This window comes from Ambystoma mexicanum, chromosome 13 (assembly GCF_040938575.1).
Source record: "Ambystoma mexicanum isolate Mex_15411 chromosome 13, UKY_AmexF1_1, whole genome shotgun sequence".
Taxonomy (NCBI): Eukaryota; Metazoa; Chordata; class Amphibia; order Caudata; family Ambystomatidae; genus Ambystoma; species Ambystoma mexicanum.
In genome coordinates this window covers 314,453,021-314,476,995 of record NC_090938.1, presented here as the reverse complement: position 1 = coordinate 314,476,995, position 23,975 = coordinate 314,453,021, and the positions used below count along the sequence as shown (strand labels likewise).

The following is a 23,975-nucleotide window of genomic DNA, read 5'->3' as shown; positions in this document are numbered from 1 at the left end:
CTTAATTTCACCTCTTCTGAGGTTGTTATTCTTACTCGCCTTGTTTCACACTTGCCTCTTTTTCTCTATACAATGTCCAATCTTTTCACTGGGTGGGCCAGATAAAAACTTTCTCAAAAGGATTTTCACTTTCCTCCATCACTTGATAGATACTGGTACGAGAATTAGTGTTCCAGTAATGATTCTCACTTCTCTGCACTTCTTAATGCTTATTGAGATGACTGTGAATGTTTCAATAATAATTCTCACTTTGCTCCACCTTTTTGGTCTTGCTGGGATGAGTATGAATGTACCAGTAATGATTCGCTTTGTTCTCTTCTGTTCTCTTATTATTATTACAAGTCTCAGGGTTCAAATAATGATTCTCTGCTTTCTCTGTTATTCCGTCTTGACTGTGACGAGTATAAGTGCTTTCATATAACTTCCCACTCTCCTTTGGTAATCTTGGTCCTCCATTATGTTTGCTATCCCTCCCGGGTCTCGCGCCTTCCCCATTACCTCTTTCTCTTGGGGTTAGCGCCATCAGGCCTGCCGTCATTATGGGATCCTTTCCTCCGCTCGTCAGGTCGGCTTCTTGGTTCTCGGTTTCTCTGGCTATACCTGCTGCGTGCTGTGAACGGGTCTGTCGTCTGTGCTCTCTGCGTTGTTGTTGGACACAACAGTCTGCCTCACGGTCACGCCACCACCTAGGCTTCGGTTGCTAGCCTGAGGCTTCCTTCCCTCCGCTTCTCTTCAGATTTCTCTTGTCGGCTTTGCATCCCAGCTTGCTTACAAGTTTGGAAGCTGTGCATCCCAATCCCTCTCAGCTCAGCTCGCGCAGCTGATTTGAAAAAAAACCCAGGCTTCTCTTGCTTCAAACAGGACGACTCCTTGATTTATGACATGTTGCTGTCTCTTCTGCAGCGGAACATCAAAGTCCTTCTCCGCTGTTTCCGGAGTACTCTGTATTACTTGCATGATCTCCTTCTCAGTATTGTATTGTTTCCCATGTTGGTTTAATGTTTCTACACCACAATAACAAACCTTCCCCTTTTCCTCATGTTTTCTTCTGGTAGGAGCTCTTAGTGGTGGGTTGTAGGTGAATGATGCAGGGAGTTCCTCACAGGAGCGCAAGTCCTTGACGCCAAGAGGTGGTGGAAGGTGGATTCGCTCCCAGTTTGCCTCTACCCCAAGGAAGGGTATCACTTAGTGGGCTCACATGGAAAGGGTCTAAATCCTCGGATTCGTCACAGTAGTCTCTGAATTTCACTTGAATGCAGAGCTTTTCCTTCCAATTTTATCCCAGACCACATTCCTCTCTAGCAGAATAGGCCTTACACAATTTGGATGTCACTTGGGCTCTGAAGTTTTACATAGCGCAAACTAGACCGTTAAGGAAATCTGTTCTATTCTTTATTGTGGTCTTTCACATGGTAATAAAACAGCGAAATCCTCCATATCTAGGTGGGTCGTGTCTTGCATAGGCTAAGGTATGTAAATGTTTTATGTGAAGTCCTTTGGATCAAAACACTATATAAATATCAAATTGTTATTACTTGCAAGGACTCAGGGCTCTGCAGAGACTTTGGGCTCATTCTACAAGAGATGAGGCAGCCTAAGTGGCCTTTTTTTGCATGTCCTATTTAAAAAATCTGTAGGGCTGCCATTTGGGCTACTTCTCTTGTTTTATGCAAGCACTATTCTTTGGCTATATCTTCAAGAAAAGATGCTTCTTTTGGCCAAGAGGTGTGTTGTAATGTATCTTGGATGAGGTGATGACATCACCGTGCATGGAATGTGGTGAGGTCAGTGTGAGTGGAGTGTTGGTTTGTTATCTGAAGCTAGATTCTATGCTTGGCAGTTGGAGGTATGCTGGCTTGGAAAGGACATGCCAATGTTTATCCTGGCTATTGAACTACAATAAACCTAGTTAATATCTTACCTGCTGGTCCGGGTGTTCTTCAGCCACCAAGATATTACACCGGCGACGAGGATGGGATGCTGTTGTGGAGGGGACAGCCCAGAACCAGGAAACCTTGCCCTCTAGTTGGTCCATGTCCCGTGAAGAAGTTCAGCAAGTGAGTTGTGTGACTGGCCTGTGTATCCCGGTCAGCAGGCCGGGCGGTGCTGTCTTGAGGAGTCCAGTCGGCACTCAGGTCAGGGTGCAGCGCTGGTTTGCGCTGCTGCCCCAGGAGCTGCCTTACCCAGTGACCGGGTGGTGCTGGGGGGTGTTGTGGGCAGCTGTTCGGCACACTTGACGGTGTGCAGGTGCAAGTCGGCACACAGGTCGGTGTGCGTGGCTCTGAGGAGTGTCCTCTATGCTCCACCTGTGAAGTACCAGCTCGCTGGGCTGCGTTGGTGGCCAGTTGAGAGTGCCATTCGAGAGCGGATCTAGGAGATCTCTCGACGTGGCGTGAGTGTGGCGGCGAGGCGCTGCCGGCGCTGATGCACGCCATCTCACCTTGGTGTCCTGTGGGGAGAGTTGCGCGACTGCCAGCTGGTGCCACTGGAAACGGAGCTAGGGGCCATCCAGACGGTGGTCCTTCGGCGTGGCGTGATTGGAGGAGTGCATTTTTGTCAGCGCGGACGCACGCTGCATTGAAAGCTCTCCCTTTGGTATCCGGTGGGGAGAGTTGCCGGGCTACCAGCTGGCGTGACTGGGAGCCTGGCAGTCCAGTCACCCTGTTGTACGCAGGACGGAGTGCCATGGGTCTGCTCTCGTTGGAGCTGGTATTGATGTGATGACGTTTTCGGGTCGTCATGTTGCGTTCCAGCCTGTGTGGCTGGAACGCAGAAAACTATTGGAACACGCTGCGTGTCACAGACGCGTCCAGGAAATGTGTCTGGCAGCGTTGTCCCGGAAGTGTAACGATGTGGAGGCCGTACCGAGGAAGTTATGGCTGGTTGTGGTGACGTTATGTTATGGGCGTGCGTTCCAGCATGGACAGCTGGAACGCGAGGAGGATTTGCATTGTGTTGGTGTGGCGCAACACAGTAAGTGTTTTCTTCCCTTCTGTGCTCGCGAAGGCACGATATCCTTGTGAGGATGGCAGCAACGTGGATCTCTGTAATCATAGAGAAGGAGGATGCGGACACCCGCATGGACTTCTCCGGCAGCGCAGAACTTTTGTCGGTGAGGAGTCGGGCTAACTCCTCCCATGAACAGAACTGGACAACCTTCGAGAAGCAAAAATAAAAAACTAAGCACCTCCACCTGTTCCAAGCTGCCCCTTGGAACCTAGGTCCTGCCGCGACCCAGCGTCCACACAGATAAACTAGCTAACACTCCTAACCCTCAGTGCACAAACATCCTTACGTCCTAGTCTGCCCCCCTACGACACCAGGGCTTCCACCCCCGGGCACGAACCACACAGATCAACAGAGCAACAACAAGCACAACAATGTAGACAGTTCACCACAGCACCCCAAAAAGGTACCCCAACACCACAAGAACCTTGAACAACCGAGAACCCAACCCACAAGGATTGCGGAACATAACACCTCAAACCGGCACACACCAACACACCGTGGACCCCTGGTCCAGCCCACTGCACCACCAACGCAGCACACACACCACAGACCACTGGTCCAGCCTACTGCACCACGCAGCACACACACACACACACACACACACACACACACACACACACTCACTCACCCAGGACCCCAGGTTCAGCCAACTGCGCGAACGCAGGACACCACACCACGACTGAGGACACCAGTCCCCACCACCTGCACCAATGTAGAACGCCACAACAATTAATGACCCCAGTTCTACACACTGCAATGCTCACCTCACGCACCATAGGCACACCTCCAAACACACGATAGGTGGGCATACACGCAAAAAAAGAATTGCAAAATATGTGGCATAATGTGCAAAACATATCATTTCAGCAATTAGTAAGAGATAACTGTAAATGCATCAATTCACTACATCAAAATACTTTAAGGACAAAATAAACAAATGCTATTCTTAATGAAGCATCTCAACCCGTAAGTACCCCCACCCACAAGTCCGTTACAAGGTGCTTCGTAACCTGTTTTGTTTGAGTTCTGTAGTATATGCAGTTTCCACCACCCTTCACAACCTAAGGGCTTTTAGTCTGGACCAAACAATTTGAGAAGGAGGGAGAGCAGGACAACCGAGAAATGAAAGATTGCTTTCATGGTGATTCAGGTTCTTGATACTTGCTTTCCTTCCTAAACAGCATCCACCCAGCCATCCCCAGTAAAGTATATACTTCGCCACAACCGCCAATAGACATGGCGAACAAACATAACAGAACTGGGTCTGGTGTTTGGTGACATATGCTTAGAGGTGGGGGTGCGGCCTGTGCATGTTGAGATGCTTGGGCATAAAAGGGTTCCAAACATTTACAAGTTCTTAAAGTGGCTGCTATCTTTTTTTGCAAGCTTTTTCTGACCTGCCTGCGAGGATGCATACTGTCACAGCCATGTGTGAAGGAGGGGAGAGCAAGGGCTAAGAACTTGAATCACGATGAACATAATTCTTCATAATTTTCAGTATACATGTGCATTATATTTTCTAGAGGTATGTGCGCACTAATTGTATCTTTGTGTCAGTCTGTTATGTCTACATTGTTGCTCTGCTGACATTATCTACCTTTTGAGAGGTTTGGCTTCCCTTTCTTGTCAGGTGTTACCCCCCTCCCCCCCACCCTCCATAAAGGCCAGTAACTGTCGATCCCTCAGCAGAGTTACCAGCGAGCTTGTGTTGAAAACTTTACTGTTAACTATATGTACAGAATGTCTTCCTAAGATGATATTATCCTGCCATACCCATTCCTAGGATCTACTTATCAGCTTCTCGATTTCCCCCGTTCGAAGTACCCATGTTTTTTACCCTATGAATCATGCTAGTTTCTTGACTGCCTCCACATCTTGCCACAAAGGAGAATGAGACAAATGCACCTCATTGACTACTTTATCCAATACTTAATAAGTTGTCCTTCTTGTATATCCCATGTTGACCTTCTGACCATTTGGGGATGGCAAGTCGCTGACATTGTCTTTGAACTACCAAATCTTGGTTGCTCCTGCACAGATGCCTTCTGCATGTTCGAAGATGATGCCATGATCTTAACAGCACCAATGTATTTCCCCTTGAGGGGTGCAGTTTGGGGGCTCATGTTATGACTTTGAATTTAATGGGGTGTTCTTGTTACATAGAACTAGAAATTCTGCTATCTGAAGAGTCTACTCGCCTTCTCATTCCCCACTTGACCACATCCCCAGCTATACATATCCAGTGAAAAACTCCAGTAACAGAGAGGGTACTCTCTCCAGGCTACTAAGATACACCTTTGGGGTAACCCTGCCTTATGAGTCATAAGGACTTGTAAGGCATAGAAAAACACAGGCACACTTTGTCAGGCTTCAGATTAAACCTGGCTGGGAGAAAAACCAGCCAAAAACCAGATGCCAGCCAGCAACAAGTACATAGGGCTACCACATGTGGTAAAAGGTGGACTTTATTCCTAGCACATGTCGAAAGTGCATGTCCTCTCTTCAAACACATTTTTCACCCATGACTAAATATCCATTAAAACTCAGTGTGCAGAAATGGGCTTCTTTGTGAATTTTGTATAGCTGTCTAGGGGTGCATGGGTTCCAGGCCACATGAATTTGTACCTAGCCCTACGCAGGGATTGTTATTGAAAAATGTGTGTACATGGAAGATTTCTGACATTACTTAGGTATGCACTTTGTGTCCATTACAGGGGACGGAGTGAAAGAGGCAGCAGCCAAGGAGACACAATTTATCCTGTCGGGTACTCTGATAAGCAGGTTCCAGACACCAGTGTGCAGGAGACTGATCGCAACCTAGTGGAAAAGGTACGATTTGAACAGTTTGAACAGATTCAAGTTAAGGTGTGTGATAAAAAAATCATGTTGATAAGTGCAAATTTGGTTAGTGGAAGCCAAGAAATATATATATTGTTACAGGTAGTAGTGGGTTGCTACAGTTGTGCCCTGCAACCTGGTCATATTACTGGGTGTTGGCTTCATGTTTATGTAGCCTACATTGCAAACTGTATTGTCTCTTGGTTAATCTAGCAGATCCCTTAACTGCTGTTTGACTGAGTAATTCTGTATATTGGAATTTGTCCTGATATATAACCATATTGAGGAACGAATCCCAGGTAGATTTTAAGACCAATCCATGCTCGACTACAGGCAGAGGCTTATTGGGGAAGATGTGAAAGGGAGATTATGTAGCTGCTTCAGTCCTCTCCCTGAAGAGTATGTGCTTCAGGAATACCACGACACTTCTGTACCTCTGGCAGGTTAGCATGTGTACCCTTAGAGAGATGTTTCCTTTAGCTCCTGAGAAAGTGAAGTGCAAGGGCACAGTTTCTTAGCAGTATATGCACAGTGGCACGGATTTGACTATTTGCAGTCAATATAAAAGCAGTTCCCATCATCTGCATGATAAGTAAAACATTTTTAAAACCTTTACTTGCAAACTGGTAACAAGCTTACCTGTTTCTCCAAAGAAGTGCACCTAGGATTCGGACTGCTTTTTGTCCAGAGATTTGATGAAACCAACATAACATATTGCTTTGGCTGAATAGTTTCGGTAAATATTGAGTATGTTTAAGATGGGAATGAACCTGTTTTAAACTGAAGCACATTACCACAGATGCTAAACTGGCTGTAGCAGTACCAATGTTGGATGCCAGTGTTGGATACTTTACAAAAGAGCAGCAATGGGTGAGGCTTAAACCTGGTGGAGGAAGGTGGTGGTGACAAATTAAGAAAGGTTGTAGAACAATGGTGTTGGCGTGGCAGCTTCAATTTGACTCGCCAGAAAAGGGAAGACTATTCTATCCTAGTTACAGTTTTGATGGATCGAGTGCAGGCCCTGTGGCTAGTCGGAGAAGGACGTGATGTGGCTCTTCCATCTGGTGAGAATAACATAGGGTCCTTTCAGAGTAAAGTTAATGAAAGTTTGCCTTTCTCGTTTCCTTTTTAGCGCTGCTGGGACATAGCCTTAGGACCTCTGAAGCAGATCCCCATGAACCTCTTCATCATGTACATGGCTGGTAATACCATCTCCATCTTCCCCATCATGATGGTTTGCATGATGGCCTGGAGGCCGATACAGGCACTGATGGCTGTGTCTGCAAGTGAGTGTTCCTGCTGCTGGAAATGGCTCAGCTAGTCCGAGGCTCTCTCAGTTCTGATCGCGATACTCCTGGCTACTTCAAAACTGAGGGACACCATTTTAAAAAAAGTAGTCACTTCATCAACCATTCTTTCCTGCCACACCCTCTCTTATATTTTTACTGCAACAAAACTCTTGCAATGATATCCATTCCTGACCACCACCTTTCACCAACCCATGCTATTTCTGTATCTGAACTCATTGTGGGTGCTCACTAGTTCTCCTCTTCAGTGGCCCCATGTTTCTGTACTTGCCCTCTCCCTGCACTGTGATCACAAGCAACCACACAACTTCTGCAACCTGATCTCCATTTCAACGTGTATTGTTCAGTGTTGGCAATTGCATAATCTCTGAATTCTGTTCTTCTCTTAACAGCCTTCAAGATGCTGGAGAGCTCAAACCAGAAGTTCCTGCAGGGCCTAGTCTATCTTATTGGTAACCTTCTGGGGTTGGCATTGGCCGTGTACAAATGTCAGTCTATGGGTCTGCTGCCCACACATGCCTCTGACTGGCTGGCCTTCATCGAGCCTCCTGAGGTAAGTGTGTCCTCTTGACCATACCACACCCCACCAACCTAATCTTCACAGAGCAAGGATGGTCAACTGACATATACCTGATCTGCATTCCTAAGGCACAGTTAGTCCACTTGTATGCCGTTTCCCCTTGCTTCAGACTCCTGAAAATGCCTATGCTTGGCATAGATGCCAGCATTTCTTGTAACGCAGAAGAAAATGGAAGGTTGTATCCAACTTGGTTTTGCCCTCCTGCATTCCTCATCCCGCTTAAGTACCGATCCACTTGTACATCTGATCTCTCTACTTCACCTTCTCAGTTTGAACAGCTCGATTGTTTCCTGCACAACTGCTACCTATTTTTTTCAGATTATTTTATTTGGGGGCCTTTTCTTTCTAGCCCATCAGATTACTCAATTTTGATCTTTTTCTTTTTGAAATACATGTTTCTTCTTTGGTACATTAATGCCTCAAGAGAATTGCTTCAAACAATACGGAGGCAGTCCTTGATAGTTCTCTAAGGCAGATTTCCCAAACTAGTATTTCAAATGGATTGTGTCCTCCCACGTATTCCTCATCTTATGATAATCATCCTTCCAGTTTCAGCTGCTTCAGAATTTTTTTTCGATAGGAGGTGCTGTGTGCCGTCTCCTCTAGTCGATGTCCCTCGTGGGCATACGTTCGACTGTCAACGTCATCATCAGTACAAGTAGCGCACGCAGCACCCGTTGGCTTCAGTTCTGTTTTTCTGGGCTAACGCTTGGAAGAAATACAGCGCGCTTTGGTTCTTCTGTGAACTTCGATAGTTATTTTCGATCTACGAAAATGTCTTCTCCCACCCAGCCCTCCCCCCGCCCCCGTCAGCTCATTCAACTACCAAGACTGTGGATCGAAGATGTCGATCACCGACCCCCATTGCATATGTCTGTGGTGCCTTGGTATCAGTCACCGTACCTCTGATTGTAACTCCTGTCAGGCTGTTGGGGAGAATTTTCATTTCTGTGCTAATTCCCTTCAATCTTATAGACTCCAAGCTCTTTTTCTGGAATTAGGACTTTTTCATTTTAACCCTGGAGTGAGACTCTTTTCTCACTCATGTGTTTTTACCTGATTTGGATTGTTGTTTGTTCACTGTTTTTGGAGTCTGACAAACACCATAGGCATCTACTTTTTGTATGGTGATACACAGCACCTTCAGTTCAGTGTCACTGACAAATCCCTTGGATTTCTCAGAAGGTTTAATTACCTTTTTCTTGTGTGAACTACAGTTCCCAAGAAGACTTAAGTGAAATTAACTTAACTTTTTTATTTTTATTTATTTGTGTTCTAGTTCACACAGACGTTTTCCCATATACACAAAGTAGCACATAAAAGGAAAAGAAATCTACAGGCAAAATTAAACATACAATTAACGCTTTGACAGATTGAATGGATCACATAAAAAGGCCTTACTACACAGAAGGATAAAAGAGAGAAAGGTAAAAACACATTTCATTTCAGCATCTAGTTGATGTCCTTCAAGGATGCTTTGCGAAACCTTTGAATTTAACTCCTCCATACAAACTCAATCGTAAACCCACATATAAATATACAGTAATCAAAAGAAAGAAAGATTAACAATAAAGATGCTAAAAGACTTCTTTCTCCTAGCTTGACAATGTTATGCATCTAAGGCAGGACTCTCCACATAATAAACTTATTGGAGGACTAAAACCTCTTTAATAAAATGTATGGCAGCCAGAGACCATTTGAAAGACTTGTCTGTTAAAATATGTTGCCAAATCGAGCCTGGGTCGACTGCCTCATAATCCTTTAAAAGGTGCAAAAAACAAGTCTGGCGTCTCCTGGACAATTCACAAACATGTAAGAGGCGGTGCTGAAGGGTTTCTGTGCAATTCTCCAATTTACAGAATCTGCAACACCTTAAATTGCGTGCTACACGCCCACGCGTACTCAGTATTTCATTAGTTGGTGCCGGGAAATTGGACTCTAACACACACTTCAACGACTCACTTTCCTCCAGGTGAATCTTTCGTAGGAAGTTTAGACGTTTCCATTTAACCAGACACTAGGCCCAGTTCGTACCTTAGAACAGGCGCAGGAACAGTATGTGGCAAACCTAACACTTTCCTCCGGAATGCTCACTGAAGGTTACACCATTGCCCTTTAAGAGCAAAAAAATAACATCTCGACCCCATCCGTTATTACCAGAACCACCTTTTCACAGTAAAGCTCTCGTACTGATATAATCGAGAAGTGTCCAAATTTCTTATTTAAGCTACTTCCCTGGGGGGGCCAAAGCTTTAATCTTTAGTTTGTTCCCCACCATGCGCTAGTTCTCTTAGGAGAAATTACAAAACCCAAATACACAAAGTAATCCACTTTCTCTACGGATGACCCTCCAATAGACCATTTGAAGTGGTGTCCTGCTTTTGCAGGACGTTTATGCAAAGTGAAATTGACTTTTTCCCATTGTAGGTCCAGCACACACCATCTTATGTGGAGTGCTGGGGGTTACTCAGTAGCCCCTTATCCTACTTTCCCATGTAACATTTTTTATCGTTACCCTCACTACTCTGAATGACTGGTGGCAGTGGTTTAATTTTTGTTACCATTTTGCTTTTCTACTGCAGGCTGAACCCTCGGCTGCAGTACAGCACCCTTGGGTGACCATTTAGTAAAAATGGGCCGTCTTCCTTTTTCACTGTTTTCTCGTTGAGATTTTTGGGGGTTTTACTCTGTGCATTGCCATGTTTGATCCCTTTGTTTGTTCTGCCTTTGGCATGCTTCAGCCCTGAAGCCCGCCCCTGTGCCTGGAAGGACAGGGTGTGAGAGAGGGTGCTGAAATTCCCCTGTCCTTTGTCTCTAGGAATGCCTGAATGAAACTAATACTGATTGGCTGGTTGTCCTAAAAGGACAGCCACCATGCTGTGTGATTGACAACCTAGGCTGTGCATGAATAGGAAAACTTGCTTAAAGGGCAAGGCTCTTGGGACTACAGGCAGAGTCGACCACTGGAAGAAACTCAGAAGAGAAGATTCCACTTTGGCGCAATCCCCGACTTGCTGTGCCTCTCCATTGCTCCAGAAGACCAATGCCAGGGGGGGTCCAGTGTCCATAGTAGAGTTCAACATCTGCCGCAGAATGAGAATGAATCTGGCCAAAAGCTCCTGGAACTTCCTAAGTACCTTCCAGGAGTAGGAAATCCTGAACCAGAGTGCAGGACAAAGGGAGCAAGGAAAGTCCAACCAGTGTCCATCGTTCTGCATCCGTGCTGTTTACGGAGCGCTAAAACTGCAATGTGCTGCTAAAAAAAGAAAACCCATAGCTGCCGACTACCATCCTGAGTACTGCTGCAGGAGCCCTCCAGACGTCCCCCTCTTGTCCCCACGACTGATCCTCTGGAACCAGGGCCTGCTTGGCTGTAGCAAGATGAAATCCAGCTGCACTAGTTTCTTATAACCAAAGGTACTTTTACAAGCTTGGTGGTACTTACCTTCTTGCCTTAAATCGTGCTGTCTCACTTGAGACTTGCACCTGCTTACTTTCTGAGTTGATTTCAACTCGCTTTACACAGGCTTAACAGCTTGTGTTACTACCAGTGATTTTTCTGAATTCTCTAAGTTTGTGCAGGACTTTTTTATCCAAGAAGTGCATCATAACTATAGACTTTGTCCAAAAAACATTGGCTGTGCTGGCTCCCTAAAGGCACTCTTCTAAATCCATTCTCTTTGATATTGCTTGTCCCTCATAGGTTGTAGCTTGTGTAGTGCTGATACTGCTGGGAAAGGCTAATCTAGACTTCATTGGAGGATTTTGTTGTCCCCACATGTTCTAGAAACTGTTCTAACCTGTTTTCTTCCCTTAGCCCTTCCTTTCTGCAACGGGGAGTTTACCAAAGTATTGGTGTGATATATAAATGCAAATACTATTCTTGTAATTGAAGTCACCTCAGGGTGTAGAAGTGTATGGAGCATATCCTAAGAGTATCCACTACCTTTACTAATTCTGAAAATGTATTTCAAAGTTCACTTGAATTGTTAAAATCAATTGCCTTTTTAAAGAATGCTCATTTAAAACTGATGTTAAATATATAAATATTTCTGATGCTTGTTAATCTGCTTAGAATCACATGCTGTGCATATAGTCTGACATCCAGTGGTCACCGCAGAGTATTGCATCTTTGTTCCCTGGGTCTCTTCGTCACCTTTTATTTCCTCAGCTATGGAGAGGACTCCATTTAGGTTTTGTCCTGTTTGCAGTGCCAAATTCCCTTGGGAAAGAGACACCGTAAATGTAACCGGTGTCTACCGTTTAATCACGACGAGACGGTTTGTGCTGCTTGCAAGTGCCTGCTTCAGAAAACGTACTTTGAAGGAGCGACGTGTTGAGCGATGGGCAGCTTACGGAATGTAGCAGGCCGAGTCTGGTTCTCCTGCTGCCACAACCGCCGATTGTGACGAGGGGCTGAGTGACGAACAAGCCTCTGATTTGGAGGCGATTGACCTCTCTGTCGAGCATTCTCGCTCTGCGTCGTCTGTCCCCGGCCCTGCTAGGCAAGACTCCTGTCCTGCTATGGGGAATGTACACCCTGGCGACAGACGCACATGTTCCCCACACTAAAGATACAACCCCAGGGACGTCTTCGACAAAACAGTCAAAGCGGTCCATAGTGCCAACGGGCACACCGAAAGCTTCGGCCCTCCCCGCCGACCATCAGGGTCGGCAGTCTTCCCCACAACCGCAGGTGCGTCTTGCGACTGGGCCTGTTGAATCAAAGGGCGCTGCCCCCATTATCCACCATTCCATTGAGACGCATCGAAAGAAAGCGTCCATGGCCGACAAGGCCCCGGTTCCACCGAAGTAGTCGCGCAACGAGAGGCCTGTACTGTAGAACTTCTCGATGCTGAAGTGATTTCTCCTGAAAGCATCGCCAGGATCATTTTGGCAGATTCTCACAAGCAACAATCCAAGGATTCATCGAAACCCAAGGGCAAGCACAAGGATTTGTCGAAACCCAAGGATAGGCCTAAATATTTACCGGAACCTCCGGAAAGGCCCACAGAGAAACAAAAAGACACGCGTCAACTGTCGGAACCCGGAAAAGACTTTTCGGAAGCTCCTGAGGGGATTTCTTCACTGTTAAAGAAGAAATCTCGACGTTTGCAAACATAAGATCCAATAGAAGAGCCCTTTCCACCCCTGTACCGCTCGGGTTCATCTGTTTGACCAGAGAAAGATTTGAAGGATGCATGGACAGGCTACAGAAACTTGTAACTGATAAGTCCACACCCAGGAGGTCTAGGGAGGAAAATCCTCTTCTCCCTGTGGCTAAGCTGCAGAGGGTCTTTGACTCTACTCAAGATGAGGAGGAAGAGTGTGGGATATATTTACCCACTCAGCAGTACTTCCCCACATCAACAAAGCTGCATTTCAGCAGAAATGGCAAAGTGGCTGCACTGGCTCCTTTGACCGCCACTGCCTCACACCAAAATTGCGTTTTGCCGCATCAAAAGGAGGGCTGTACTGTTTTGTCAAGCACCATTGGGCAAGATGGAACAGGAAGCACCCCGGGAAAGGCTACTAGGGTGTGTTCTTGTTTGTCTTAAAGAAATTGAGTGAAAAAGCAGTGCTGCTTTGCTGCAAGCCCAAAGTACCTATTGAAAAAGGGAATATTTCACCTTTAAAATGATGCCACTCTGATGCTATTCGTCCCTGTTCTTCATCACACTACCTTTATCAAAAAGACCCTGTCATGCCCAGCCATATTCACATTGTGCTCCATCAGAAAAGAGCCTTATTCCTGAATGGCAGGCGGTGCCAGCCAAAAATGAGAAAATCAACAAAAGCTTTACTTCAGCTGCACAGAAAAAAAACAATTAAACTTTTGCTACAAAATGTCAAAAATCGCTGCTTGAAAAGAAATTCTAGCTTTCTGTGCCCCTGCCAATTTCAGGAGATCTTTGCCTTGTACAGACTGTTGTGTAAAATAAGCTGGCTACAGCGGCAAAACAATATTGGGAAGTAGATGGAAGAGCAATCCAAGCATCATTTACCATGTGTCAAAATGGGCTTGTGCAAACCAGAAAAAAATATACCTGTTTTTAAAAAGTACCATGTTGAACAAAAACTTGTCTGTGCCTAGCGATGTAAAGGGGTTTGTTGCTGGGGAAACATATAGGGGATGTTTTATCCAACAGGTGTTTTTGATCCAGGACAAAATAAAATAAAATGAATTCATCTGCATTGGCTGAATTTTGCAAGCTCCAGAGCAGGTTTTTCCCTGCTGGCTAAGCTAAGGCTTCCCTCAAAAAGATACACCATAAACTTCCAGGACACAAGCCTGAAAATTGCTAGGTTGGAAAACTTTGACCGACCAGGACAAAGAAACTTCACATACTAATCACACTTGGGTCTGGGCCGAGCCATCTTACAATGGAACTTCTAGGACACGGATGTGCGAAAAAGAAAATCACACACCCCTGTGACTTGTACAAAAAGCTTCAAGAAAAACTCCATGACAAAGCCTGGACTTAGGGGGTGTGGGGGGTAGCTTGGAAGCTATGCCCATATATGGGGAACAATACTGAACATTTGTTTCCCAAGACTATTTTATAAATAAAACTTGTAAGACTTTTATCTTTACCCCAGGACTTGTGAAAAAATGTGAAAAGTTAACAGTTTAAATATGAGTGTTTGGGCTTTCACGTAAGATGTCATATACTTCACTGACACATGGGGAATAGAAATGGCAGATAATTGGGTATTATAAGGAAAGTATCCATGATGTAATTGCTAATTTTAATACTTACATGCCTAATGATAATCCACACTCATGTATAAAGTTATAGAATTTTAAGTAATATAATTCTCACTGAAAAGCACGAAAAACTGGTAGAAGGGCGAAACAAGGTCCCACAACCGTGAGGATTGGACTGCTATGCTCTACATACAATATGTAATCTGCCCATATGACTTGTTAAAGTGCCACAAATGTATGAATGTGTAAATTGGGTTATGACTGATTTTTGGCACAAAGGACAGATGTATGGATTTTTACCTCATCAAATCCAACCTCATAAGCTGGGCTCCTCCTCAAGGAGACAACCAACACTGATTGTCCTATCCGCTTCTTGGAGGTCGACCTAGCTCAGTTCTGCCCACCAATACTTCTGTGATGTCCCCATGCCCTATAAATAAAAGTGGTTAACAGAGCTCCACACACACACTCTCTCCTGAATATCCTGCGGCTGCGTTCCTGATTTGCTCCATTCATCTTGCTGATTCCAGATTTCACCACAAGGCCAAAGCATTGCTGATCATGTCCCAGCAAGGCCATTGATCCAGAAAAAACCCACTAAAATCCCATTAAAAAAGAGAAAAGCTGAGGTACCTTTTGCATCCAGAAATCAGACCAGCTTGCTGCCCACTAATCGCATGCCCGCTGCAACCCTGCCATCCAGCTGACCTTGCCATCCGTTGACCAGAATTGGCCAGCTGTTTGCTGAAAGGTATGCCTGCCGTGCGGTGACCAGACCCAGTTGGCTGTTCCAAAATTCCAAACCTAAGCATGGGATGTGAGTATCTCCCCATCACAGAGAAACCCAGTCTCCCCATCTTGACCCTTTTGTCTGTGTTACACTCTAATCCTATGTATACCCTGGTAACTTGTTAAAACTGTTAGAATTATCCATGCACCCTGTCCTTGATTTCTAATTGCTAGTGCCATCTCTTTTAATTTCTGTCTGGTGTAAATCATAAGCCCTTAGTTATATTTTGAGTAATCAAACTAATTTCCAGTTAAAGATGAAGGTTGACCTCGCGAATCAACCTTGGAGCTTACTGTGTTCCTCTTTAACAATATAGTCTAGATAGTTTCGTTTAAGTAACATTTGGCTTTCATTTTAAAACAGATTCTTATTTTTAACTGTTCTATTTTCCTAAAAACGAACCTCATTCTACCTTTCAAATCTCTCTCAATTCACCACCTATACCCCTCCTTTCACCTCTATATTGTCCCTGTGATATATATCTACCCCCCAGCCCAAATACTGCATTCCAATTCAGTGTTTGTCACCCGTATTTTGCCAAAACCGTTTTTACATTTAAAGCTGAAAAAAGTGTAAATGCAACTTTTACATATGCAAATTCGGCTACACTGGGTTTTCAATTCCATCTTGCTTTGTGAACTGTATGCTTTTTTGATACTTTTCCTGATGTTTGCTAGCAATATAACATCCCTGATATGGTGATAAAACATATGCATAGCATTATTTCCACATATAATTGTTTATCAAAATCCGAGTGTCATTTTAGGCCTGGAGTGCCAAGGAGTTTCCCCCCCCTTCTCACCTGAGTTCGATCTTTGCTGGATTTCTTGATCGATGCCTTCTTGCGTACTGCTCGAGTCTTGAATAAGGCTGCACGAGTCTCTTCCGACTCCAGCGTGCGTTCAAGTACCGGGATGCAGGGATCCAGGAATCCAGGAAATAACAGGGTGCGCAACTAGCACACGAGTCCAGGAATCAAGAAAGGAAGGAAGGGGACTAGAATTGGGTTAGAGTGGAAGAAGCAAGGGAAACAATACCGCGAGCTACGGAGCACACGTCTGGTCGCTACTTCGCAATAGCATTGAGACGCGCAGGGCCGTGGCATATTTATGGAACGTTACTACGTCCGCCGTGAAGACTGGTGCGAGGCGTGTCACGTGATACAGCCATGTTGGGAGAAACAATGAATGCAAGCCCCGCCGTGACAAGGACCAGGAAGTCCAGAAGGGGCGCGTTGTGTGGGTCATGACAGCATGCCTCCTCCGAAAACCTGTTCCACCAGGTTTGCCCGGGTGTATAAGGTGAAATCTTCTGAGTAGTCGAGGGGTCTTGAGATTTGAAAGTGGTTCCCAGGTTCTTTCACTAGGAGGATATCCTTTCCATTCAACCAGGTATTGAAGTTTACCCCGTTTATACCTGGAGTCACTTTCGAGATAAGGATGTGTGGAATACTGGGTGAATTTTCTTCCAAGAGTCTGGTAGACTAATCCGGTATGAAACTGGGTTGATAATTTCCTTGATGGGAAATGGACCATAGTACCGAGGGGCCAACTTGTTTGGCCGTAGATGCCGGGGTAGTAATTTCGAGGACAACCAGACTTGATCACCGATTGCATAAGAAGGACCTGGTCTCCTTTTTAAATCTGCATACCTCTTAGTCTGTGTTCTGGCCTTCTCTAAATTTTCTTTGGCCTCTTGGTGTACGTTGATGAGGGTTTCAATCCAGGAATCAACAGTAGGTACTGGTGTAGGATGAGGGAGAACAGAGGGTAGAACTGATGGATGGAAACCTTGGCTACAATAAAAGGGGCTGGTGTTATTTGCTGAATGGTCAGAATTGTTGTAAGCGAATTCAGCTACGGGTATCGGGAGCGACCAGTCATCCTGAACCTTGGTGGCGAAACATCGAAGATACTCTTCCAGGGTCTGATTAGCACTTCTGTGGCCCCGTTGGTCTGGGATAACCAGATAAGAGGACGCGTTGGATTCCCAAAATGCGACAGATGTTTCCAGAATTGAGAGACGTACTGAGGTCCTCGATCAGATATGATCTTGGAAGGGAGTCCATGTAAACAAAATGTGTTCCAGGAAGGTTCCAGCAAGTTCGGACAGGATGGTAACTTACACAGGGGTGTAAAATGAGCCATATGAGTGAACACATCTATGGTAACCGTGATGGTCGTGTACCCTCGGGAAGGTGGTAATTCCACAATGAAGTCTGTAGCAATTAATTCCCATGGCCTTGTTGGCAGCAATGGTTGCATTAGAAGACCTGCCGGTCTCTTGTTATCATGTTTGTTTTGACTGCAGACAGCACAAGCTTTGATGTACTGCTGTACGTCGGTCTTCATTCCAGGCCACCAAAACTGTCTTTGTATAAGACGGAGGGTGTTGGTTATGCCACGATGTCCGGAGTGAAGGGTATCATGACAGAGGTTTATCATTTTGTTGTAATTTCTGTGTAGGAATGACCAGTGCATTGTCCTTGAACAAGTATCTTTCCTTAAGTCTTAGGTTCCATGGATTCTTCCTAGAAATATCCTTCCAGAGGTCAGAGGATTGGGGTTGTACTCGAATTTCTTCCAGGAGGTTGACTGCTTGAGCTACAAAGATCGTGTGGGGAAACATCTTAGGATAGGCCTTGTCTTCAGTAGTTACATAGTCAGGACGTCGAGATAAGGTGTCAGCAATCATGTTTTGTGATCCGGGAACATGAGTGATTTGGTATTGTATTGGGCAAAGAAGTAGGCCCAATGCGCCCAACGACTGTTCCTGCACTCCAATGATTGTAGAATTTGAAGATTCCGATGGTCCATGCGGACCTGAACTGGATATATAGCACCCAGAAGTAGATGTCGCCATTCAGTGAAGGCCTGGCGGATGGCTAACAGTTCCTTTTCCAGGACGGAATAGTGTGTCTCACTGGGAGTCAGGGTTCGTGAGAGGTAAGCAATAGGGTGTTCCAGTTTATCCTCAAGTTCCTGTTTCAAGACTGCTCCTATGGCGTAGTTTGAGGCATCCGTTTCCACTAGGAATGGGCCATTTATGTCTGGTTGGGCCAGGATGGGGGCTTGCGTGAACTCTGTCTTCAATCGTTCGAATGCTTTGTCTTGCGGTGTAGACCAGATAAAGGGAGTGTCTTTCTTCAAGAGAGCAATAATCGGCTGGACGATCTCGGAAAAGGTAGAAATGGACTTCCGCTAGCAGTTGGCAGGCCCCAGGAAGGATTGAACTTGTTTCACGGAGGTGGGAGCAGGCCATGCCAGTATGGCCTTTACCTTTGAAGGGTCCATACCAATTCCTTCTGGGCTTAGGATGAATCCCAGGTAATGAACCGAAGTAACGTGAAACAAGCATTTTTCGGGTTTGGCTAAAAGTTTGTGTTCACGGAGTCGTTGCAGCACTGCCTTTACATGCTCTTCATGCTTTAGATGATCTTTGGAAAAGATCAATATGTCATACAGATAAACGATGACAAAAAGGAATAACATGTCAGAAAACACCCTGTCCATAAAACTTTGAAAAACCGCAGGGGCATTAGCTAGTCCAAAGGGCATGACTAGATATTCATAGTGACCAAAGGGTGTTCTAAAGGCTGTTTTCCATTCGTCTCCTTCCCGACACGGATCAAATGATAGGCACCCCGGAGATCCAACTTTGTGAATACTACGGCACCTCTCACAGCTTCCAGGATATCCGAGATCAGGGGTAGTGGGTACCGATCTTTGATGGTGCATTGATTTAAGCCACGATAGTCGAGGCAAGGTCTGAGTTCCTTGGTGTCCTTCTTGGGAACAAAGAACAATGAAGCACCCGCTGGAGATTTTGAGGGTCTTATGGTGCCGTTTTCAAGATTGGTATCCAGGTATTCTCGGAGGGCCTTTTTCTCAGGTTCGGAAAGAATGAACATTCTGCCAAAAGGAATCACTGCTGAGGGATCTGTATCCATGGCACAGTCTTCAGGTCTGTGAGGGGGTAAGGCCTGGACTATGGCAGTTGAAAATACATCAGCATATCCCTGATAGGCCTCTGGGACTTGTATGATATTAGAAACCATGAGTGGTGTTTTCAGGTCTCTTGGTGGTTCTTTAAGGGGTGCCGAGGAGGGATCCAGGATTAGACAGTGGGACATACAAAACTCTGAGCCTAGGAATAGTGATCCTGCTGCATAATTGATATACGGATTGTGCTTCTGTAACCAGGGCATACCCAATAACATGGGGTAATCGGCTGACTTAATGATGTTGAATGTAATCCGCTCTTGGTGATGGTTTATGGAAAGTTGGATCTCTTTTGTCTGCAGGCTTATGGGTCCTGAAGAGAGGGGTCTTCCGTCGATTGCTTCCACCGGCTGCATGGTGCTTTGTGTCTCGTACGGAATATGATGACTAACAACCCAGTCTTGATCAATGAAAATTCCCATAGCTCTGCAGTCCACCAAGGCCAGAATGGGATAGGTCTTATTCTTGGAGGGCGACAGGAAGGCTTGTAGTATCACCAAATTGTTTTGTCCAGCTGAGTTTAAGGATGGAATTGATGTGGAGCAAACCTCTCTCTCCCGAAGCTCTGCTCCATCTAGGATCGGGAGCTGGCGTTTCCCAAACGCCGAGGAGGGGCCACAGGATACTCGCTAACCAGGTGTTTGTCTGAGGCACAATACATGCACAACCCCGTATGAATCCTTCTCATTCTTTCTTGCAGGGATATAGGTCCACGAAGGCTCCTATATGCATGGGTTCTGGTTCAGAGATTGAGCCTGGCTTTGTGTCCGCCTTGGTGGTACTCTCAAAGGACGGCTTCAGAGGATTAGCTTTGGATTTCTTCTTCTCTGCCTTTCTTTCCTGGATACGAAAATCTTTTTGCATGGCAAGGTCCATTAGTGCCTGGAATGAGTTTGGGCGAGCCACTCTGGCCAACTCATCCTTAATCTCCTCATTCAGTCGTCTCCTGAAAAGGGTAAAACTCGCCTCCGAGGACCAATCAGCTTCCTTGACTAACTGCTTGAATCGGGTAACAAAGATGAGCATATCCTGGGATCCTTGCTGAAAGTCTAACAGGCGTTCATGGGCACTATAGACCTGTTGATCTTAAGGGCTTGTATGAAGCCATCATAATCATCTAGAAGAACGTCGCCGGAATTAACGAGGGGCGTGGCCCAGGTTAAGGAGTTTCCTGAAAGGTGGGAAATTATGAAGCCCACTGTAGCCCTGGGAGTTGAAAAGTAGTAGGGCTTAAAAGTAAAGTGAACCAAATATGAATCCAGGAATCCTCGAAGGGTTTTTGGTGAGCCATCATATTTGTCCACTATACCGCCCAGCAATACACTTTCTTTTGTGGCAGAATCGCGGGATAGAACTAGTTGTTTAAGAGCGGCGTTTTCCGCCTTTAGATTCTGCACCTCGGTTGATAGCTCTTGCATGCCACGCATCAGGTCCTGGACGGCCGCTTCCATGTCCATATCGAGTTCGGTCAGTTGGTGTCTCAAACTGTCAAGGAGTTCCCCCCCCCTTCTCACCCGAGTTTGATCTTTGCTGGATTTCTTGATTGATGCCTTCTTACTTACTGCTCGAGTCTTGAATAAAGCTGCACTAGTCTCTTCCGACTCCAGCGTGCGTTCAAGTAGCCGGATGCAGGGATCCAGGAAATAACAGGGTGCGCAACTAGCACACGACTCCAGGAATCAAGAAAGGAAGGAAAGGGACTAGAATTGGGTTAGAGTGGAAGAAGCAAGGGAAACAATACCGCGAGCTACGGAGCACATGTCTGGTCGCTACTTCGCAATAGCATTGAGACGCGTGGGGCCGTGGCATATTTATGGAACGTTAACACGTCCGCCGTGAAGGCTGGTGCGAGGCGTGTTACGTGATATGGCCATGTTGGGAGAAACAATGAATGCAAGCCCCGCCGTGACAAGGACCAGGAAGTCCAGAAGGGGTGCGTTCTGTGGGTCATGACATGGAGGCTCAAAATTAAGATCTTTTTGTCGACTCTGAGGAGGTACATTTAGACTCCACTGAGGGTTGGGGAATAGACCCGGATCCCATTGATCTTCGCCCCTGGCAGTCACCTACTCCAACACCGGAACCTGATGCCTTGTGCTTGGACTCCCCTCCAACCACCCCCACTCTACAGTCCTCCCCGGTTGACGATCAAATAGTTTTCAACGCCATATTGAGGAAGGCAGCGGAACACTTCAACATTGCTACTGAGGAAGCTGTTCCAGAAGCAGATTTAGTGGAAGACATTTTGAAAGAAAAACCACCCGCCAGCCAAGCTATTCCTCTACTAAATTCAATTAAGAAGAGATTGGCCCCTTTATGAACACCTGCACTTACTAGAGCAGTGAATCCAAGGGTAGAGGAACTTTTTTGACCCTCCTCCTCTGACCCACTTTACATCAAGGGTTATTCTACTCCAGATTCACTGGTTGTGACGACTACCAGGAAAAGAGCAGGGGTTCCCCTATGTACTGGGGAGGCACCCCCTGACAAGGAATTTAAAAGACTTTACGCTGTGGGGAAAAGGATCACTGCGGGGCCGGTTTACTCCACTCGCATCGCAAACAATACAACGTTGTTGGCCAGCTATGCTAATGCGGAATGGGTCAAGCTAGAGGAAGGCCTTCAAGAAGTCCCGGAGCCACTGCAATCCCGTCTTCTCTCAACAGTGGCAGAGGGCAGGCGGGTTAACCAGAGTATGTTGAAAAATATTTTGGATGCAGCAGAAACGGCCGCAAGGTCTTTGGCGCAAGGTACCCTCCTAAAAAGGCATGCATGGCTAAGAAACTCTGGGTTCAAGCCAGAAACACAAGCTGCACTTATAAATAAACCAGTGGAGGTGACTAATTTATTTGGAAAGTCAGTGGATGAAGCCCTCGAAACTGCAAAAAAGGAGCATGACACTCAAGTCTCTGGATCAGATCACCCAGAGACCTTCACAAAGAAGGGGGAGCGGGAATAGGCGTTCCTTTCGTGGGCAATGAGTCCCTCAAAATCAATACAGCTCAGAAATAACTGGTCCTCTCCCCAAGGAGTCAGCAGCTACACCACCCCATACCCCACAAAGATGTGGTATAGGAAGGGGCCGGAATCCTGGCCTCAGGCCAGAAATGACCCGCAGTTCCGGTTCCCCTCCCATGCAACCCTGGTCAGGGGCCGGCTAACCTCTTTTCTTCGAGCATTGAAGGGAATAACTACAGACCAGTGGGTGTTAAAGACCGTCGGCCACGGGTACTGTATAGATTTCTGCCGGACCCCACAATTCAGACCGCCACAAGCAAGACGCCGGATGCCAGAACATCTGCGCATCATACTGCAAGAAGTCGAGACCCTGCAGAAAAAGGGCGCCATAGAGGTCGTACCTCTTCTACTGGTAAACACGGGTATTTATTCAGTGTACTTCCTTTGTACCCAAAAAGGATCTCACCATGCGCCCTGTACTAGATTTGCGCCTAGCGGACAAATTTGTGAAACCCCAAAAGTTTTGTATGGTCACTCAGCTAGAAGTAATTCCCCTGCTCTCACAGGGGGATTACATGGCAACATTTGACATGAACAATGCATACTTTCATATTTCAATGTTGCCGGCGCACAGAAAAATACCTCAGATTCATGATACAGGACAAGCACGATCAGTTCAAAGTACTACCCATTCGGCATAGCCTCTGCACCAAGGGTGTTAACAAAGGTACTAGTACTGGCATTGGCAGCAGCACACCAGCGCAGGCAATCCTTCCCAGTTTATCCTTACCTCGACGACTGGCTCATAAAAGGGGATTCTTATGAAACCGGTCTCTCAAATACCGAAAGAAACATAGATCTTTTATTCAGTCTGGGATTCTCCATCAACAAGAAGAAATCCAGCCTGGACCCCATTCAAGTCAACCAGTTCCTAGAACAAAGGACGGCCTCATCTTCACCTCCAACAAGATGGTCCAAAACATGATGTTTCAAATCCCTCAATATGTAGCCAGTCGAGAGGTGACGGTAAGCAAAGCTATGTGTTGGGAATGATGGCCTCATGTATTTATTTGGTTCCTCATGCGCGCATGCGTCCAATGCAGGAGTGGCTCAGCAGCCAGTGGTGTCAGGCCAGCGGACAATGGAACGATCTAGTGATTGTCTCGCCAGCCCTCATTCTCTCGCTACGGTGGTGGTTGAGGGGAGAACCTCTTGAAAGGGAAATCCTTTACCACCACTGCAGTGGAGGCCACTCCAACTACAGACTCATATCTTACAGGGTGGGGAGCTCACCTGCTTCAACAGACAGCGCACAGATTTTGGTCAGCAGACCTAGCATCCAACCACATAAACCTGATGGAACTGTTAGCGGTAATCAAAGCACTGAAAGCTTTTCAGACTCAACTGCAGGGAAAGGCAGTCCTGAGCCTCAGGCATATCACCTTACAACAGGCCATGTACTATCTGAACAAACAAGGGGGCAATCGCTCTCCAGAACTGTCCAAACTGTCCCACAACATCTGCAAGTGGGCTCTCAAACAGAAAATGTTTCTGTGGTCTCAACATGTTCCAGGGGAACTCAATCTTATGACAAACGTACTCAGCAGAGATTTCCCACTACCAATAGAGTGTGAATGGCGATTACACGACAACCCTGTCTACAACATTTTCGCAAAATGGGGTTTTCCAGAGATCGACTCGTTCGCAAATCTGGAGAATGCTCAATGCCAATATTACGCCTCAAGGTACCCCCAGAACAGTTCCAAGGGGAACGGACTCTGGA

At 46.1% G+C, this 23,975-nt stretch overlaps 1 protein-coding gene across 2 annotated transcripts in view; it reads left to right on the top strand.

Annotated features, from left to right (window-relative positions):
* Nucleotides 1-23,975, top strand: part of EMC4 (ER membrane protein complex subunit 4) — a 619,623-nt gene that overhangs the window by 476,234 nt on the left and 119,414 nt on the right. For both annotated transcript variants that reach the window (XM_069633780.1, XM_069633779.1), the window contains exons 3-5: nucleotides 5,724-5,838; nucleotides 6,980-7,133; nucleotides 7,547-7,707. In XM_069633780.1, coding sequence (XP_069489881.1) covers nucleotides 5,724-5,838; nucleotides 6,980-7,133; nucleotides 7,547-7,707 — 430 coding nt within the window. The remainder of the gene's footprint in view (nucleotides 1-5,723; nucleotides 5,839-6,979; nucleotides 7,134-7,546; nucleotides 7,708-23,975) is intronic.